The 20,059-nt window shown below is 41.5% G+C and overlaps 1 protein-coding gene across 4 annotated transcripts in view; it reads right to left on the bottom strand.

Annotated features, from left to right (window-relative positions):
• Nucleotides 1-20,059, bottom strand: part of samd4a (sterile alpha motif domain containing 4A) — an 88,182-nt gene that overhangs the window by 40,696 nt on the left and 27,427 nt on the right. For all 4 annotated transcript variants that reach the window (XM_019867513.1, XM_019867514.1, XM_019867515.1 and 1 more), the window contains exon 3: nucleotides 4,166-4,744. In XM_019867513.1, coding sequence (XP_019723072.1) covers nucleotides 4,166-4,744 — 579 coding nt within the window. The remainder of the gene's footprint in view (nucleotides 1-4,165; nucleotides 4,745-20,059) is intronic.

Below are 20,059 nucleotides of genomic sequence, written 5' to 3'. Positions count from 1 at the left end.
TACCCCCCCCCCCCACCTGGCACACACAAACTTCTCACCTCTCTGAACACTTGTTATGCTTAATAAATGTAACTTTTACAATGCGAAACAAAGAATTATAGACTGTCATGTTGAATTAATGTGAGTGGAGTGCACTCTGTACCGTACTGGTCGTTTTTATCTTGAAATGGCTTTCCTTAACTAGAATCCCGCGTGCATACCTGGTGGATTAATGCTGTTTATAAATTGTTTTTGTGCAAACCAAAAGTTGGTTGCCATGACGACCGTAGCTTCTGTGTCTTCATCCACCGGAAGTGGTCATGGCAACTAACTTTCACTTTGCGCAGCATCAAGGATTTAAAAGGTGAATTCATCCACTAGGATTGGATCTTTGGCTAGAATGTGATGTGGGATTCTAGTAAAGGCAAGCCGTTTTCAGATAAAATGAAAAACTTTCACATAGTTATTGTCAACGTTTTGTTGTCTGCATCCTCGTTGCTGTGGAAGTGTAGCGTGCGCGCTTCACTTACGCTAATTTCTGAATGCAGCGGTTTATTTTCCTTGCACTGCTTACACAGGGCTCCGTTTTTGGGGCTAATCTGAATAACCGAATGGCACATGTGAACAATGTTTTGAGTTTCGGAACATCTGAGTGAAGCAGCGCGCTCGGAGCATATTTCAACACTTCCACGATGAGGGAACAGGGATGTGGGGGTGGGGCAACGACCTCAAAGGCACGTTTGGAATTATGCTCCGAGCACGTACTGCTTCACTCCTTCCGTTCGGAAACTCTTGAGCATTTTTTAAATGTGCCGTTAAGTTATTGAGAGTGCAGCAAAAATGGAGTGGGTGTTCTACACGCTCCACCTGGGGACACGGTGTGCCAGTGTGTTTGTGGATTCGAACATGGGCTGTGTTCAGAAATTAATGAGAGGGGAGCGCGCTCTGCCTCTTCACACGCTCAATTCGTGGGCTAGATTTTTCTGTTTTTGTTAAAACAAATCCTCCAAAAAATAAATAAATAAATAGTAAATAAATAAATCTTGGTCTCTTTATAAACACATTGGCTAAACCCCGGTGGAATGAAAAAAGACGTCGTGGACAAGACAGCTATTGGAGTAGAAAAATATAGATATTTGGACAGAAAAAGGAAAAACATACAGATTACGAAAGAGAGCGTGTCCGTCTGACCTCGAGCGTCGTGTCGTCTCAACTAACTAGCTTAGCTGTTGTTATGGCTAGGCTAGCTTAGCTGTTGTCATAGATCAAAGCTCTTTGATGTGTAATGTCCGTTGCGTCAACACTGATTGGTTGAAGCTAAAAGACGCGCGTGCGTACACGTCCGCGCTGATGCACGCACAGTGGAGGGCAGCGGACTATCGACTGCTGAGTCGCGCTTCACTCGAGTGGCGTCGCTACACCCCCACGCAAAAAAAAAAAAAAAAAAATTGTGAACCAGGTGATGTGCAGGCAGGGGCAGAGCTATGTGGTCCCCGATGGTGGCTGCAGTTGATTCTATTAAAATGGACACAGAATACATGTGTGCGTTATAAACCATGAAACCCTGACTGCGGATAGCATAATAAACGATAATGCTTCGATTTTTTCGCATTGACAACATTTTACCAGCATAGCTTAAGACAGCTATTTCTCTAATGTGTGAACTCCAACCTGAGTGATGTGAAGAACCCGTGAGAAGAAGCTGTGTAATGTAGTTAAGACAGGGCGTGCGTAGCTGTTGCGTGAACGAAGACAAATGTACCCATAAGTTTGTATGTGTAACGGCTCCTATCACCTGGAATCAAGACTTCAGTTTAATGAATGTGATAACATCTTTTCTATTTGTTCACACACTGCATGGCGCTTCTAAATCCAACTTGGTTTGGCTCATCACAGTAAAATGATAGTTGGCCACTCACTCATGCACGTTGGGCCATTTGATAGTCCGACGCTCGATGCTGTATGCGAACTGCGCGAGCCTATATCGGTTTCTGAGGCTCCCCATACGAAATGTTGTACTATACCCACTTTTTTAATCCATAAAAACAGCGTGTCAGTCAAGGAAGACGCAGGTTGCTTGAATTTGACATGTGTGGTGTAGATATACTGAAAAGCGGGGCTCACTCACATTCACTTGACTATACTCCGCGCGGTACGTACTTCTTGCGTACGTTTTTACCACAAGCTTAGCGATTTCACCCACAAGTACATACAACATTATAAATATAATTGCCTATTGTTGTAAAACAATATATGTGGACTGTTTAACCAGTACTGTATTTAGATGGCTTAGCGGCGGGCGGCTGTGTCCGATCTGTGTAAAACCAGGCAATGTCATTTTAATGTTTTTGAAAGCTTCTGTAGATTTTGGCTGACTGTAATATGCAATGTCGATACATTGTGCAACCGCAAATCAAATTTTGAATCTGTGAAAACCAGAGGCCGAATGATTGTCCGCTCATGAAAACAGCTGCTGAAGCCCACACATTGCTAAGACAAGAGAGATTTTAGGGGGTGGGGCATCTTATACGCAGGTGCGTGTTACACTTAAGAAACGATGGTATACACCATCAGTCGGCATCCCGCGGCTCCGGAGCCTCATGCGGCTCTTTCATCCTTGTAATGCGGCTCTGATTGGCTTGGGAAAATAAATTACTAAAAAATTTTTTTTTGTATTTAATTGAAGTGTGTTTTATTTGTGTTAGTTTTTATATTATTTTAGTTCTAAATTTGAAGATTATTGTGATCTTGAAATATTAAAATATTAATTAAATTATTTGATATTATTTTTTCGTCGCTCAAAATAGACGTCACACTGCGGAAGCTGGTATACCCGCTGAAACGGCGTCTATTTTGAGCGACTTTCAACCCCGGCAAAGCCAATGGAGAAATGTAAGAAAAGAAAAATATCTCAAGAAAATAGAACATTCAATGATGCCTGGGCAGATTCATTTGCATTTACCTCGGGCGAGAGTGGCCTACCAGTATGCCTAATTTGTGGAGAAAACTGGCTAACAATAAAGGGTCAAATGTTGCAAGACATTTTAACAATACACACAGAGCCTTTGCTGAAAAATATCCAGAGGGAGAAGAGAGGAAAAAAGCTGTTTCGGAACTGATGCAGAAGGCTGACCGGACGAAAAATCAATTCAAGAAGTGGGTGAAGTCTGCAAATTCAACTACATATGCAAGCTTTGTGGCCGCTCAGGAAAATGTGTTCATTACATCGGTAAAATTTAATTTTCTCCGTAGCACTTCATAAGACATAACCACACTATAGTTGTTTATACAAAGTGTAAAGGTAAGAAAAAGCAATATATACAGTGTTATCTTCATTTTAGATAAGATAAATGGATATAAGGATGACGCCTCATGGCATTTTTCTGCTTTCGTTTGCTACATGGACAATTTAAATTCAGCTTTTTAATTTATTTGAAAGAGACATTCATTGTTATTATTTTTCAAGAATTCAAAATGTTCAAAATGTGTTCATGAAATGAATAAAATGTAATTTTCTCTGTAGCACGTGGATTTCATAAGAAACATGCTGCGGTAAAGTAGTAGAAGTTTTTTTTTTTTCATTTTAGATGTGCGGCTCCCAGTGTTTTCTTTTCCGTGGAAACCGGGTTCAAATGGCTCTTTCGGTGTCAAAGGTTGCCGACCGCTGGTATACACTATGCAAAGGTGCTAGGAAAGATCTTGACATTTTCGTTCCATCGACAGAGAAAACTAGGGCAGATGTGTGGGTGTATGAGCTTTGACAAAACTATAGATGGAAAATGAATTCAAGATAATCACCCTGTATGCAAATAATTTTGGTTGTTGCCATTTACATTTTCTGTATATTCAAAATCTGTTGGAGTGTGTGGCCAACACAATCTTGACATTTTGACACTACTTCCAAAGAGGGAATACATTTCAAAATGAATTACAAATCTCCCCATTTTAGACTAAGTAAAGGTTATCTTATCCCATAAATCATTTTATTTGTTCTGATTTTTTTGGGGGGGTTGAAAGAAAGCCTTCACTGTGGCAAAGAGAAGACACCATTCAATCACCGGTGACTGATAGTGACAACAACTTCAATGTCCTTGCACTCAGTATAAGATCCACATTAACAGACCGCAAATGATGAGCAGAACCAGGACAGAAAGTTAAAATGACAGCAAAGGACAGAAACACTTACTGGTGTTGCCACCTCCACCAGTTCCTAATGTGTTGATGGTTGCTGGTACAGAGGCCGATGGGTAGAGAGGCAGGTGTCCATTCTCACAGCCCTGCTGCTGCCAGCCTCTCCCGAGCCCCGAATCTCTGCTGCCTTGCCACCCATTGAGGCGATCGTCGGAGCCGTAGCGCTGGTGCTGATGCAAAGCGTATAGGTTACCGGAAGAAGAACTGTTGGTGGAGGATCCCGATGATGTAAGGGTAGACGGTGGAGTGGACTGATGGTGATGCGGGCCAGCAGGCGAAGGCCTTTCGAGTGAGTCTCCCGTGGCAGCGGCCCTCTCCTCCAGGTGATTGAGCCATAAGGCCAACGCAGCACGGTCCTCCAGGGAGGTGGCAGGGTGGATGAGGGCATAGGATAAGAGTTGGCGAGACTCTTCCAGGTGGCGGCCATGTTCTATAGTGTGCGCAAGGATGCGCGGTAGGAGGCGCATATACTCGCCCTTGGCTTCGACATTGCCCGGTTTGAGCAGCGGCAAATGAGTGAGGACAAGTGAGATGACACGTTCTTTTGGCTCGCTTTGCCACTGGCTGATCACCTCTGCGGAGAGACAACAAAGAAGAAACAAAAGATTGGCACACACATTTAAAAGAAGTAGGTGATCTATTAATAAATAATTCCATGGTTTAAAAAAAAAAAAACACAACCTAAGAAAAACACGCCATCCTAAAGTTGAAAGTTGCATTTTTTTTCTTCTATTTGATAATGTGATATTGGATTTCGGTATGCAGTTGTACTAAACATTGGTCAGTGGGAACTCAAAAATGTTCTTTCCAGTAATGTGTTCTCTGTGCCCCCAATAGTCTCAACATGGTATTCTGATTAATATTGCATTGGTGGAAAACTAATTAGGTAGAAAAATCCCCCAGGTTTGTATCCATGGGATTTGGGAATTTCTCCATTGTGAGACTAATAAAGGTTTTCTTATCTTATATCGGGAGGAGAGGGTGGGGGGGTTACCTCGGACTGCCACTTGTTGTCAACTGAAAATGACAACACAGTACCTAAGGGCTTAGCTGGCGAGCGTCACATGATGGGATGAGCCGTGACCCTCGTTTCCGCAAATGCAATATTAATTAGAATACCGTGTTTTTAGACACATGGGGGTGCATGCATACAGAAAATGCTTGACATGACTTCCTCTTTAAATCGTGTTAAACAACTAATACGTTATGGCTCGCAGCTATTATCCATGGAATGGTTATTTCATAATGATAAATTAAACATTCCATATATGCTATCAAGATCTGTAACTTTCTTTCTTGGCCCGTGCCATTCTCTGTCCAAACTTATGTCGAAACTAGACTTCACGGTATGCAGCAGGCAAAAACATAAACATACAAACAAACAAGCACAGACCAAAATATCACCTCCCCGACTCCTGACACCAATACTGGGTATCCTGTAGAATCTAATATTTCAGATGAAGCTACTGCAAGTCAGTAGCACAGCTGAAAATAAATGATAAAAATGACAGATGACTTCACCGTACTGCACTGTCATTTGTTTATTATGCTCTGCACACTCTTCCTCCGCAAAAGTAGACTGTACCATACATCATTTTTGAGGTCACGGAGCTATTGCTGTCTATGTCAGAAGGCCGTTGAGCTCTCATCTTGGACAAGAGCTATAGATACCAAAGGGTCAGGGCAACAGTTTTAGGAAGCCCCAAAAAATAAACAAATAAATAAAAACAAGACAGAACCAGACACCGCCATATTTCCAGCTTGGCAGATAGACGAGTGCGTGATTATGAGCACTGTTGTCATTCTCGACCCTAACAGTCCAATCTCTATGTTTGACGTATGAGGTGAAACTGGAAAATCCATCTGCCACTATGTCCAAAGATATCCTCAAGTCATGGTCTTCTTTATGGTGACACAGCTCACTCTCTCTTACTGAATGGACAGCTGCGGCACCGATGAGGCACATGGAAGGTTCACGTTCATTTTGTCCCCTGAGAGATGGGCACCGTTTACGGACGACAGTTAATCATTTTGGAATAAGCCTTAAAAAGAATGACGACCGGTATTTATCTATCCATCCATTTTCTAGTCTGCTTATCCTCATAAGGGTCGCGGCGGGTGCTGGAGCCAGTAGGCGGGGGACACCCTGAACTGGTTGCCAGCCAATCGCAGGGCACACATCGACAAACAAACATCCGCGCTCACACTCACACCTTGCGACAATTTAGAGCAGGGGTGTCACACTCATTTTTGTCGCCGGCCACATTGTCGTGACGGTTTCCCCTCGGAGGGCCGTTACGACTATGAATTTTGTAAAACCATATCAATGTTTAACCACCACCACATATTACATACACAGCGAACAACAAATTGATGGATAACTTGTTTTGAAATTGGAAGTCAAGAATAATGACTTGTTCAAATAGTGTTGTGCGAGTGTGTGTCTGTGTGTGTATATATACAGTGTATACACCCACACACCCACACACACACACACACACACACACACACACACACACACACACACACACACACTATGCTTTGAAAATTCAGCCACTCTAGTTCTGCTACTCTGACCCTGCAGCTTTACCTTTTCTCACTGGCTCTTTTACCCCCTTGACTTTGGAAATGAAATGTCCCCCCAAAAGCCACAGAAGCTAATACGCATCGATTTTCCATAGATGAGAAATCACTGGTTCAGTCATGCATACATTACTGTGTAGTTCATGTTTTAATCTTGATTCTACTTGTCTAGATGTGCAATTAACATGAGTTGTCACTCTGCAAAAAGTGGAATTTTGGCTAGGTGCGCGTGGGATGAGAAAAGGGAGGAAGGACACATGCTTCCGTGATGCAATGTTTCATTCCTTTGAATGAAGCAAGCTTTGATCCAAATTGCAAACAATTTCATTGAACTCAAAAATGTTCTTTACAATAATGTGTTCTCTGTGCCCCCAGTAGTCTAAACACTGTATTCTAAACACGATATTATTTCCTGGAAAACACAAAATAATGCCACTACTTAGCATCGCGCAAACCTCCACCATCTTGAGATTTTGAGGTAAAAAAATGTAAAGTTCAGAAGCAAAGGGATATGTCAATTTGTCATTTCCAGCAAAAGGTTAGCCACCCAACAATTACATAAGGCCCCTGGCGTGCACTTGAGAAGACACTGCGACTCACTGACCCATCCCAGTAAGTTGAAAGGCCAAGGAGTTCCCCGCTTGGAGCAACTGGCTTCAATGCAAAACACCCAAACAGTGATCACCACTCAAAAGAGTGATCACTGAGTCCATAGATCAAAAGCCAAAACGTTAGCATGTTAGTTTTCCCCTGGCAGTGGCATATCGAATGAAAATGACCACGTGATCATGGACTAAGAAATACTGTGAAAGTACGAGTCAGACAGATTCACCAAAAATATCAACACAACGGCGATTGGAACTATTAATCATTCTTGTTTGACTGCAACAAGCATAATTAACTTTCGCCAGAATGAAGCGGGTTTCCACGCATGGGAAATTCTTCACTTCCCTCCACTTGAAGAATGTATGAGCACACCCCGACCCCGAAGGGGAAAATGTTACCGGGGTGGGGAGTAAAGAGAAATGAGGTGTGGTTAAGTTATGACAATATACGTGAGAAGCATAACTTTGCACTAGTCAGTGAACTCACCCACCTCATGATGTGTCGACACTTTAAAATAATGCAGCAAGTCTAAATTAACTTTTTGCCATGAGACCAAATGGAAGTATTGTACGAGAACAACGATTAGTAACAGACGGAAGAAGTAAGACTTATATTGAGGGACCATAATGCACCCCGACAAATTATGTGGTTTGCTCTGTGCAAGATAGAGGGAGAGGAGCCTGATCGTAACTGATGTATCACAGGAGAAGAAAACTGAAACAGAAAGTTAAACAGAGGGAAAAATCCCCGAACATAATTGTTTTAAATATGCACTAGGACACATTTCCAAGTGAGTGGCGGTGTTGGAAAAATAGGAAGGATTCCCAAAATGTCTATGAGAGGAGGATGCTGACGAAAGGCGTGTTGACAACTGATGGGAAGGCTTTTGATGATCACACATGGAAAGAGAGACCAACGGACCCAGTTTGTCTTGTGAAGAGAATTCAATCCGCATTGACATTTGAACTTTTCGACAAATTTGATAAGAACAAAAGCAACAAAGAATCCATGATCTACGTCTGATTGATCTTGCTGATGTAATATTTATAAGAGCTAATATATCAGCTGTCCAACGTTACCTCAGTAGGTTAACGTCACAAATACTCGGCTTCAGTTGTCGATTCGCAGTGATTTGCTGTACCTAATTTCTACCTAACCTTCAGTAAAAAGTTATTCAATCCATATTTTGCCAAATACTGCGCATTTGTACATAAAAAGAAAAGCTGGCATTTATCGCCGATCATCATAGTTGTTCAAATGCGAAAGTCGAAATCCATATTGTGGCATTTTGATGAAACATCATTTCTATGTTTGAAAATTCGACTCGAAACTATATCCTTGTACAACAATTACCACCAAATAGAATCAACAAAAAATTAATACAAACGCAGTTGTAATTAGTAAGCAAAAAACATTTGTTCATAATTATCGCTCCCCCCACCCTCCAAATCTGATTAAATGAACACGGTCAATGAAGTATTATTGGATTTATTTACCATCATTAATTTAATCAGAATGCATCTACTACTTTCTTTATCATAAACACACACAAAAAAAAACATGGGCAATAAAAAGCCATATTCACATCAAACTACCAGTAAATGGAATGACATGCAATAGTGAACTAAGGAACCCGAGAGGTGTCCATTTAGACCGGGCTTTAGTTTGACCTTCCTTTAAAGAGTTTGTCCTTTTTACAACGGCATCTGATCACTAGACACAAATGACAGATGTGGTGGAGACAATGTGATTATTTTAGCACATTTGTTACACATCGGTTACGTGCAAACATAAACACAACCCAACAAGAGACAGACATGGAAACGTGTGGACACTGCGAGACACATGATTACTTACTGGCTAAATATAGACGAGATCATGGGACATTAAACGCACAAAGCCAAAGCAAGTAGTGAACTGATAAGTCAATATTCATGTTGTCAACACAGTAGTACACGATCCCAAAAATACGTCAGAACGATGGATACTGTACTTTGCATGCTTGAGAGAGAAAAATAATGACAATGAAACCTCTGTAGTTGCTGGGGGTGGTGGTGGTGGGAGGGGGGTGCTACAGACCCAATTTTGGTACTCGTGTCTGGCAACTTTAAATTTTTCGCAAGGGCCAATGCGTGTGCAAATTTGGGTGAATTTTGGTGAATTCCTCAAAAATACGATTCTTTATGAGGAATGCTAATACTACTACAGTATTACTACAACCACTGCTACTAATACTGTACTAATAATAATGATTTTGACAAAAGCAATAGGTTTTGATGTGTCTTTTACAAAATTTATGGTTAGCCCAGAGGGGTTGTGGTCGAACTCTGTAAAAGGCTGCAAATGCAGCCTATGGAAATGTCCAACAAGGCACACGGTGCGTGTGCATGTGTGTCCTCTAAACTCCTGTCTTGTGATTCTCCTGTTAGCAAAACAAACATGCAAGTGGCTCACTTGGTGCACTCCTGGCTACTCTTTCGAACTATTGGTGATTCAACACCGCATCCGACACAGCCGGCCGCTTCCATTTTCCAACCAACAGTAAGAGACCGCAGGCTCAATTTAGGGAAGAGTAACTTCAACGATTAATGTGTGCTTTCTCAAAGTCCTGGAATAGACTCTTTTTTTTTTTTTTAAACAATACAATATATGGCCACAAGGGCCAATGCGTGTGCAAATTTGGGTGAATTTTGGTGAATTCCTCAAAAATACGATTCTTTATGAGGAATGCTAATACTACTACAGTATTACTACAACCACTGCTACTAATACTGTACTAATAATAATGATTTTGACAAAAGCAATAGGTTTTGATGTGTCTTTTACAAAATTTATGGTTAGCCCAGAGGGGTTGTGGTCGAACTCTGTAAAAGGCTGCAAATGCAGCCTATGGAAATGTCCAACAAGGCACACGGTGCGTGTGCATGTGTGTCCTCTAAACTCCTGTCTTGTGATTCTCCTGTTAGCAAAACAAACATGCAAGTGGCTCACTTGGTGCACTCCTGGCTACTCTTTCGAACTATTGGTGATTCAACACCGCATCCGACACAGCCGGCCGCTTCCATTTTCCAACCAACAGTAAGAGACCGCAGGCTCAATTTAGGGAAGAGTAACTTCAACGATTAATGTGTGCTTTCTCAAAGTCCTGGAATAGACTCTTTTTTTTTTTTTTAAACAATACAATATATGGCCAGACAAAGCCAAAAATACAAACTAGGGGATGTTGGGTTAAGTGGAAAAAAAATGACGAGTGGTGAGGGTGACTTAAGGAGAACGAACTAGAAAAGAGCTGTAGAAGAGTGGGAGGAGATAGAAAGGAAATGTTCCCGCTGCTGCTTTCCGAGTGGATTCTCCAGCTCAGCAGTGGGGAATGTGCTGGCATACCACAGAGCCTGTTGCTGAAGAATGCAGTGATTCCTAACGGACCCACAGCTGAACTTAGGAAAACACGCTGGTGCACAATGACTTGAGCACAACTAATTGAAGGTGCTAATGTACAAAAGGAGCCACAACATCATGTGAATCTGATTGACGAAGAGCTCCCCCAAATAGCTGGCATATTTTGTAAATTGCGTGTTCACTCACTTGACACAGATTGCACGAAATGCTGGTAACTGGTGTTCAAAAGATGGAACACTGCCATTTTTCAAAACAGAGTTTTAGCAAGCGCTGATGCTTTTCAGATCCATTCAAAGCGAATCATTTCAATATGTATCGAGTATCGGCAAGCAAACTAAATTATAGCCCCACGAACGAGTCAGACCCTCAAACGAGGGCATTGAGAAGCTGTGGGCATGTAACAATGTCCAAACGTCACGATGATGAACCTCACAATATGATAATTATGTAGATATTGTGGGGAGGTTGGCAAAAAAAAAAAAAAAAACAACTCATATCAAAATGAAAAGCACAATATGTTGTTTTTGTCAATAGTAACAGCAGGCTTGGACGGCCAGTCATTTTATTGTCATGTATTCTTATTGGCTCAATGGCGCAAAGTATCGTGCTATATGTAGTTCACAATATTGTGTTCGTCTGAGGTGGGCAAAGTCATGTTTTTTTTTTGTTTTTTTTTTTTTTTGATGGAGGATGTGCTGATTTTACATTTGTAACCTGACAACGATGATGTCGTGGCAATTTTAATCTCGCGCTATCGCCATTATTGTTACGTAATAAGAGAGGGGTGAGTGCGGGCTAAACACCGCAAGAAGATGTGAACATGTTTCTGTTGTCAGTTTCAAACAAATTGATCAGAAAAGGTAAGTTGAAGAAGGAGAGCAAAGGATAACAAAATGGCACAGAAAGTGAGTGAGAGAACCTGACCTTAACTTCAGCCTGACATAATGACTCACTGGCTTGCAGAAGCACAGACATCTCCCAAACTCGAAGAAAATCCCAATCTTCACACCATATCAGGCGGAAGTGCAAGACAACAAAGTGGGCATGTAGTAAAGTTTCAGGAATTTCTATGCAGATCTACAGTCATGATACTAAATGAAATCAAAATATCATTTGCAGGGAGAATCTTTAGTGTATCTTGTTGCAATGTTATTCATTGAATGAATAAGAAAAAATGGTGGACTGAGTCGTGACACTGCGGAGGAAGAAATCCATGAGAGATCATCTGTAAATGTCCACCTTAATTGAGCAGCGTGTCAGTCACGACAGACAGGTGATGTTGAGTCCGAGGAAACTATCAAATAATTGAGCAGCGTGTCAGTCACGACAGACAGGTGACGTTGAGTCCGAGGAAACAGGCTATCAAACTGTCAGGCAGTTTGTTAGCAGGTGATTTCATGACCCCTCCTAAACGTCACCTGTGTACAGCCAGCAATGATGTGGCAACTTGAACTGATTGAAAGGAGCCGTTCACATTCCTGACAACTGGAATTGAGCATTTTGAAACTTGTAAAGGAATGCCACCAAATTGTGGGCAAGATGAACCGTTGCGTAAGCTGCATTTATCTCTGGACAGAACTCTCATTCCCATTTTCATTCTTGATGCCCAATGTACTGTCCATCAGTCGGAATCAAGCAAGCACAGTCAACCTTTGACCGTTTCCTCGCACAATTCTGCAAACAACAATATAAATGGTACCCATTTGTTTTTGCTCACATTTTTTTTTCCTTTTCAACTAACACGAACACAGATTTTTTTTGACAGATGGTTGAACAATATTTGAGGGGGATAGGTCTTTAATGAACAAAGAAAAAGTGTTAGCTTGTTTGGGAAAACGTGTTATTGTCTGATGAAACCAAACTTTTGGGCCATAATTCCAACAGACACGTTTGGTGCAAACCCAGCAGAGAGCAGCTACTTTCAAAAGAGGTCAGATTTCAGTTTACAGCATCAGTCAATGAGAAACAAACAGTACAGTGGTACCTCTACTTGCGAAATTAATTGGTTCTGGAAGAAATTTCTTAGCTACAACATTTTGTAAGAAGAGACGCATTTTTCCATGTAAATGCCCTAATCAGTTCCAAGCCTCCCCAAAATTCAGACATAAATGCTTTCTAAAGCATAAAAGTGCATCAAAATACGTAACAAACGCATGTTACAGTTAGATAATTGCACAATAAATGAGAGTTGTGCAAAATGTAAAAAACAAAGAGTAAAGAATAAAAATTAGTGTCATTTAACTTTTAACTGCATCCTCATTGTTTTTTGCCTTCTTTAGTTCATGTCCTTTCTCAGAAGTGGTTTTTGCGTGGCTTTTTGTAAAGAACTGATCCAAGGACGTTTGCTTTTGTCGGCTTTTAACAATCCTTCGAAAATGTCCAAGGCAAACATCAGAATAGTGTGCGATCGCCAGACTGGTGAACACGTTTTCTGGGTAATTCACATTTATGTAAAACTATCGGAACACCTCCTGGCCCGAGGACGCTGCACAAACACATTCTATCTACACATGTCGACACATACTGGTAGAGGTCCCTCTTAGCCAATGGGATGCCAGGATGATGCTCAGTAGTGGCCAATGACAGAACAGCTATAACCATGTTGTGTTCAAGAAACTCGGAGCTGCGAGGAGCAGCCCAGACTGTATTTTTACCTTTTGTATCTTTAAATTTCTTTCATAACAAGAGGCCTGTTACAGGCCTATCTTCCTGTTGAGACATTTTGTAACTTCAAAAATTCGTATGAAGAGACGTTCGTAAGTAGAGGTATCAATGTACCCGGATCACACCTTATCCAAATGTTTCACGACTCACAGGAGTTAATGTCCATCAAATCAAAGTGGATCGTTTTTTTACTCGTGGTGCTCCAATCAATCAGCCATCGATCATGATCGGACGGTTTCTGCGGAAAAGTGCGTGATTGGTAGTATATCGATCAATGCACACACACACACACACACACACACACACACACACACACACACACACACACACACACACACACACACACACACACACACACACACACACACACAAAAGATCACCCGCAGTTTAAACTTGGCAGCAAACCCAAACACGTCTGCAGTGTGCAACTTTTATGCGTTTTGTGACAGTAATAATATGTCTGCGTTGTGCAACACAACATTTAGAAGAAACACTTGATGGCGTATGGTGATTTTTAAGCTGGTATCGCACTGAGCGTTGAAAATTTGCAAACGTAAAGAATGTTGATTTTTCACCAGGGTTTGTTCAAATTCACAAAGGGTCACAAAGTCGTTTGCCAGACATTTGCTAACACTTTTAACGGCCTAAGCAGTTTCTCTTGACTCAACAAATAACTTGAAAAATCATTACATTCATTAGATGAGACAACCAAGCCTTTCTCCGCTGTGAACGACATCAAGGTCCGCCGTCTGCTCTTTCACATGGGCGTTCCGCTACGTGTTACCTTGTTGCAAATACTTCGCAGACGTAGCTGCCAAAGCTCCACCAGACAGCATATTCTCACATCAAAAGTGTCCTTAAAGAAGGTGTCTCAGGCTCTGTAAGTTCACTCCTCCTTGTTCAAAACAATCTTCCCAAAATACTGATGAACAAATCACAGGCAATGACCGTATGAAATCTAGTTCAAGATTTTTGGAGTGCTATAATATGAGTAGGGATGTTCGATACCACTTTTTTTTTTTCAGACCGATATCACTTCCACGATTCAGTGTTTAACTGCTCACGGATACTGAGTACCAATACCTCCAGTGCTTTTGATATACATTCGAACATTTTATTTGACACAATGACAAAAAATCTTTCTGATGCGGATGATGATTCGCTAATGTGCCAAACTGCTGTGGTGGGCAGCCAATTGCTGCCAATGAGGATGTTTTTTTTTTTGTTTTTTTTGCCTTAAGTAAGCTGCCAAAGCTCCACCAGACAGCATATTCTCACATCAAAAGTGTCCTTAAAGAAGGTGTCTCAGGCTCTGTAAGTTCACTCCTCCTTGTTCAAAACAATCTTCCCAAAATACTGATGAACAAATCACAGGCAATGACCGTATGAAATCTAGTTCAAGATTTTTGGAGTGCTATAATATGAGTAGGGATGTTCGATACCACTTTTTTTTCCAGACCGATATCACTTCCACGATTCAGTGTTTAACTGCTCACGGATACCGAGTACCGATACCCCCAGTACTTTTGATATACAGTCGAACATTTTATTTGACACAATGACAAAAAATCTTTCTGATGCGGATGACGATTCGCTAATGTGCCAAACTGCTGTGGTAGGCAGCCAATTGCTGCCAAGGAGGATGTTTTTTTTTTTTTTGTTTGTTTTTTTGCCTTATGAACTGGTGGCTAGTATCAGCAGCCTCCACGAGCAACCGACACAGAAGGCCCGATACAGATGCCCGGCATGGGCCCAATACTGATGTCCGGTATTCGTACTTGCCTATTCTGAAATATGAGCCAAAGTTGCTGTAACAGTATTATTTTGAGGGTGTGTATATTTGTGCAAACCAGGTTCTTATATGCTTTTGTTGGGACAAGTTTTGAAATGATTTTATCTTGGTTTATTTTTCTTTGCAAAAACTGAACAGGGATGTGTCGACTTTTCCTATCTGCAGTACGTATTCTGGACTATGTGTGACCATATGTGAATACAGTATGTGCCTTAAGGGATGTCAAAAGCTTTGTTCTTTTCCTTAACCCAAAGTGGGATACACCTGCCGGTGACAAAATATTTGTGTTTCTCTTTTACAGGAAAAGGAAAGGCATCATCGCAGCTACCGTTCACAGCAGCAGCCTGTCAAAATGGCTTCGCCAGAGAAGTGCAATTCAACTCAACTGTATTTATAGAGCACTTCTAAACAGCCATACAAAGTGCTGCACATGGAGCAACTATCATATATACAACAATAAAGCAATAATTCAATTGGATCTCTCTGGCTGCTGGCTTTAAGAATGTACATGAGGGGACAAGGTTGTAGACTGTGACCAATTTGGGCGACCGAATTTCTCAACAGTACGTCGAAAAAAAATTTGAGGCTGCACCGGTACAACTAGTCTTACGAGTGGCAGTATGGAAAGCCTCCATTTGGTTCAATGACAACACATACTGTATTAGGCACTAAAAAGCCTCTATTTTATCTATTGTTTCGATTTCAATTTTGTTTCGATTTCAATTGGACCCGTCTCACAACCACGATTCAGAAAGTCTGGCTTGTCACAATTGTTTTGTGGGTTTTTTTAGCGTTATGCGACATATCCTACATGGCCCCATTATTTGTTCCCAGACTCTTTTCTTTTTGTCTCGCCTCCCTGCGACCTGTGCCATCGAACCGTAGTCTGGGCGGCAGCATGCGATGATCAGGTGTCAGACTTGTTTTGTGGCCACTCACCCGGTCCAAGACAGAACGAATCTATCTGGTAATCTAACATAGCGACCATCGTGAACGACAGAAAAAAAAAAAGTCTTTTAGTCTGAGCTCGGCATAACTTTTGTGCTGGTGCACGAAAGAAAAAAAAGATAGGCGCAACAATACAACCAGGACAAAAAGTTTGTCAATGTGCGGAATGCGGTTAAAATAGCCATACTAAGACAAAATAGGCATAGGCAGAGCTTCAGCTCAGACTTGTTTTGTGGCCACTCACCCGGTCCAAGAGAGAACGAATCTATCTGGTAATCTAACGTAGCGACCATCGTGAACGACAGAAAAAAAAAGTATTTTAGTCTGAGCTCGGCATAACTTTTGTGCTGGTGCACGAAAGAAAAAAAAGATAGGCGCAACAATACAACCAGGACAAAAAGTTTGTCAATGTGCGGAATGCGGTTAAAATAGCCATACTAAGACAAAATAGGCATAGGCAGAGCTTCAGCGTGCTCTGTAGAACACACAGATTAGCATTACCTAGCAGCATTTGCTGTGTTAGACACTTGCTCTATGATGAATTGTCGGTGGGTATACAGGTGACAGGTGGTTTGAAGATGCGTCCACATACATGTCAACTGCAGTGAAATGCTTTTATTTCACATTCTAGGTACATCTTAGACTAGTGGAAGCAGTAAGTCAACCAGCCCGCACGAAAGAAAAAAAAGATAGGCGCAACAATACAAACAGGACAAAAAGTTTGTCAATGTGCGGAATGCGATTAAAATAGCCATACTAAGACAAAATAGGCAGAGCTTCAGGGTGCTCTGTAGAACACACAGATTAGCATTACCTAGCAGCATTTGCTGTGTTAGACACTTGCTCTATGATGAATTGTCGGTGGGTATACAGGTGACAGGTGGTTTGAAGATGTGTCCACATACATGTCAACTGCAGTGAAATGTTTTTATTTCACATTCCAGGTACATCTTAGACAAGTGGAAGCAGTAAGTCAACCAGCCTCAGTGCACCCTAGGTAGAGGAGACCGCTAAAAACCCAGCGAGACCCAGCCCACGAGTCATCTTTCAATGAAAGCCATGCTTGCCATTGGCCCAGAACTATCCACCTTAGTCCTTTGGGATCTCATAGAGGAATGCTTATGCGACCGACTTCCTGTAAGACAGCGGAAGTAACATGGAGCTATTTGTTTTACAGCCGTTTTCGTTTCACTAAGTGGTTTATTTGAAGATTCCCCCCCACCCCCTCTTGTAAACGATCGCAAGCCCCCGTAGCACCGTTTGGGAACTTGTTCGGCTTTGGTGGCGCTAACAAGCAGACGAAGTTGAACCTGTGACTACAAGAGCAATGTTTTGAACTTGCACGCCGGATGAGCAGAGAATGGTGTTTTGACAATCGCTGTACTTTCCAAATTCCAAATTTGGGGGGGATTGTTCAAATATTTGCATATATTTAACCAGCAAGAACAGCACAAAAACCCACCGTAGCACCGTTTGGGAACTTGTTCGGCTTTGGTGGTTGCACTAACAAGCAGACGAAGTTGACCCTGTGACTACAAGAGCAATGTTTTGAACTTCCACGCCGGATGAGCAGAGAATGGTGTTTTGACAATCGCTGTACTTTCCAGCGATTGTCAAATCCGGGGATGAGGAACACGGAGGAACTTGAATCTTAATATGGAAAAAAAAAAAACCCACCTCAACTTTGTACCTGTGCTTTCATTTTCTGGACAAAATGGCAACGTGACACACACTTTTAATTTCATACTTGCTTTACGGCAAACCCCCACAGCTGATTCGCCACATAAAGATTGAACGTATAGTCACAAGAGAATCAGGTATGATTTTTACGTGCATGGGGGATGCGACACTTTATTATAAGTCAACATGTGAAATTATTACAATCATAGCCTCAATATTTTGGACTGTGTGAACGGTAAGCATTTTTGTCAACAGCTATGCTGGCTATGTGAATGACCCTCAATTCTCCCTTACCAATTCGCAATCTAAAGTATTCAAAGCTCTTCGATGGTCTCTTCTAAAAAAAGCTCTCAGCTGGCCAATGAGTGTTTCAAAATAAAAAAACCTCGGACTTGGCGAACGGAAATACCATTTCCGGTCCATGTTGAGTTCTCAAGAACCGCTTTGAACACACAATATTAACATGTTCCAAACAAAACGGTGCTATGAGTTGTGACTTTAAAAAAACGATAAAATAAATAAATGCAGGAGACACAAAGGTGGACTTCATGTGAACAATATGAAAAGCTCGACAGGTATATGACTTTGTTTCTTGAGCCATGATTGCATGACTGACTCATTTGCACCAACATGACTAAAAGAAGCTTTAGTTGTCATTTCTTTTTTTTTTTTTTTTTTTTGAAGCAGGGGTCACCAAACTGTTTGAAACTGAGTGCTCCTTGTGTCATGATTGATGTGAAGGTGTTTGATACACACTTCTTCTGAAATAGCAAATGTCCTCAAATTACGGTGTTCTGAGACAGCTATGCTGGCTATGTGAATGACCCTCAATTCTGCCAGGCTGGGCTCGAGGAGCCGACAACTCTGAGAAGAAATGGTCACCGGGGAATTCTCAATCTAAAGTATTCAAAGCTCTTCGATGGTCTCTTCTAAAAAAAGCTCTTAGCTGGCCAATGAGTGTTTCAAAATAGTGTCACCTCGGACTTGGCGAACCTCCAGGTTGCAGGATGACTCACCGTATTTCTCTTAGTGGGCATGGTGGTAAAGTGGCCAAATGGCTGCTGTCTTGACAGGGGATGATGTAACAGGGGCAAGCCAGGATTAAAATGAAGACCAGATCGCAGCCCTGCTTCCTATCTTGAAATTTAAGAGACTCGATCCTTTTTTTTTTAAAAAAACATTTAACAGTTGTCCAGCAACCACAATTGAATCATTGCTTTTTTTTTTTTTTTTTTGAAGCAGGGGTCACCAAACTGTTTGAAACGGAGAACTCCTTGTGTCATGATTGATGTGAAGGTGTTTGATACACACTTCTTCTGAAATAGCAAATGTCCTCAAATTACGGTGTTCTGAGAAAATAACGTCACATCACCGGTGCGCTTTTTTTAATGGTGGTACTCGGGGGCTACCTTGTGGCCACGGGCACTGCGTTGGTGAACCCCTGCTTTAAAGTGTTTGAGGCTAACGAAAATAACGTCACATCACCGGTGCGCTTTTTTTAAAAAGAGGCCCGCGGGCTTCTCATGGTGGTACTCGGGGGGCTACCTTGTGGCCACGGGCACTGCGTTGGCGAACCCCTGCTTTAAAGTGTTTGAGGCTAATATTAAGCATTTGGTGGTAACGGTTATATTATTCCCATTAACTGCCGAATAGCACAGTGGGGAAGGGCTGGGGTCATATCGTCTGTGGGGAAACTTTGAATGCTCGTATGAGACAGACTGGTGTCCCTCATCTGTTCATACCCAACGACATCCAATCTGAGTCTTTCCATAGATACATGTACTGATCAGGAGTCACCGACATTTTTTGAAAGTGAGAGCTACGTCTAAGGAACCGATTGTGTAATGTTAAGGGCTACCAGTTTGATAACAACTTTGCAAACAGCAAACCCGCTTGAATTACCATGCAGTTCTTAATGTCAATGATATTCAACTATGTGAAGTCACTGATCATGTTAATCACAACTGGTTTCTCATAGTATTTCCAATGATTTGATAAGTTGGGTAACTTAAATATCAATAATACCTCATGCTTTTTTAAAAAAAATCGATTTTGACAAAGATTTATATTTTTGAACAACCACTTCTCCAACAGATCAAGGAAATGACAATGACGTTGACAAGAGTGTTTTAAATGGAAATTCAGAGTGTTGTAATTCTTTTTCCTTTGTGTATTTGACCAAAGAATGCCAAGCGCTTTTATTAGGAGACCTCAGAA

This window comes from Hippocampus comes, unplaced genomic scaffold (genome assembly GCF_001891065.2).
Source record: "Hippocampus comes isolate QL1 unplaced genomic scaffold, H_comes_QL1_v1.1 scaffold2, whole genome shotgun sequence".
NCBI classification, from domain to species: Eukaryota; Metazoa; Chordata; class Actinopteri; order Syngnathiformes; family Syngnathidae; genus Hippocampus; species Hippocampus comes.
This window is presented reverse-complemented; position numbering and strand designations above follow the sequence as displayed.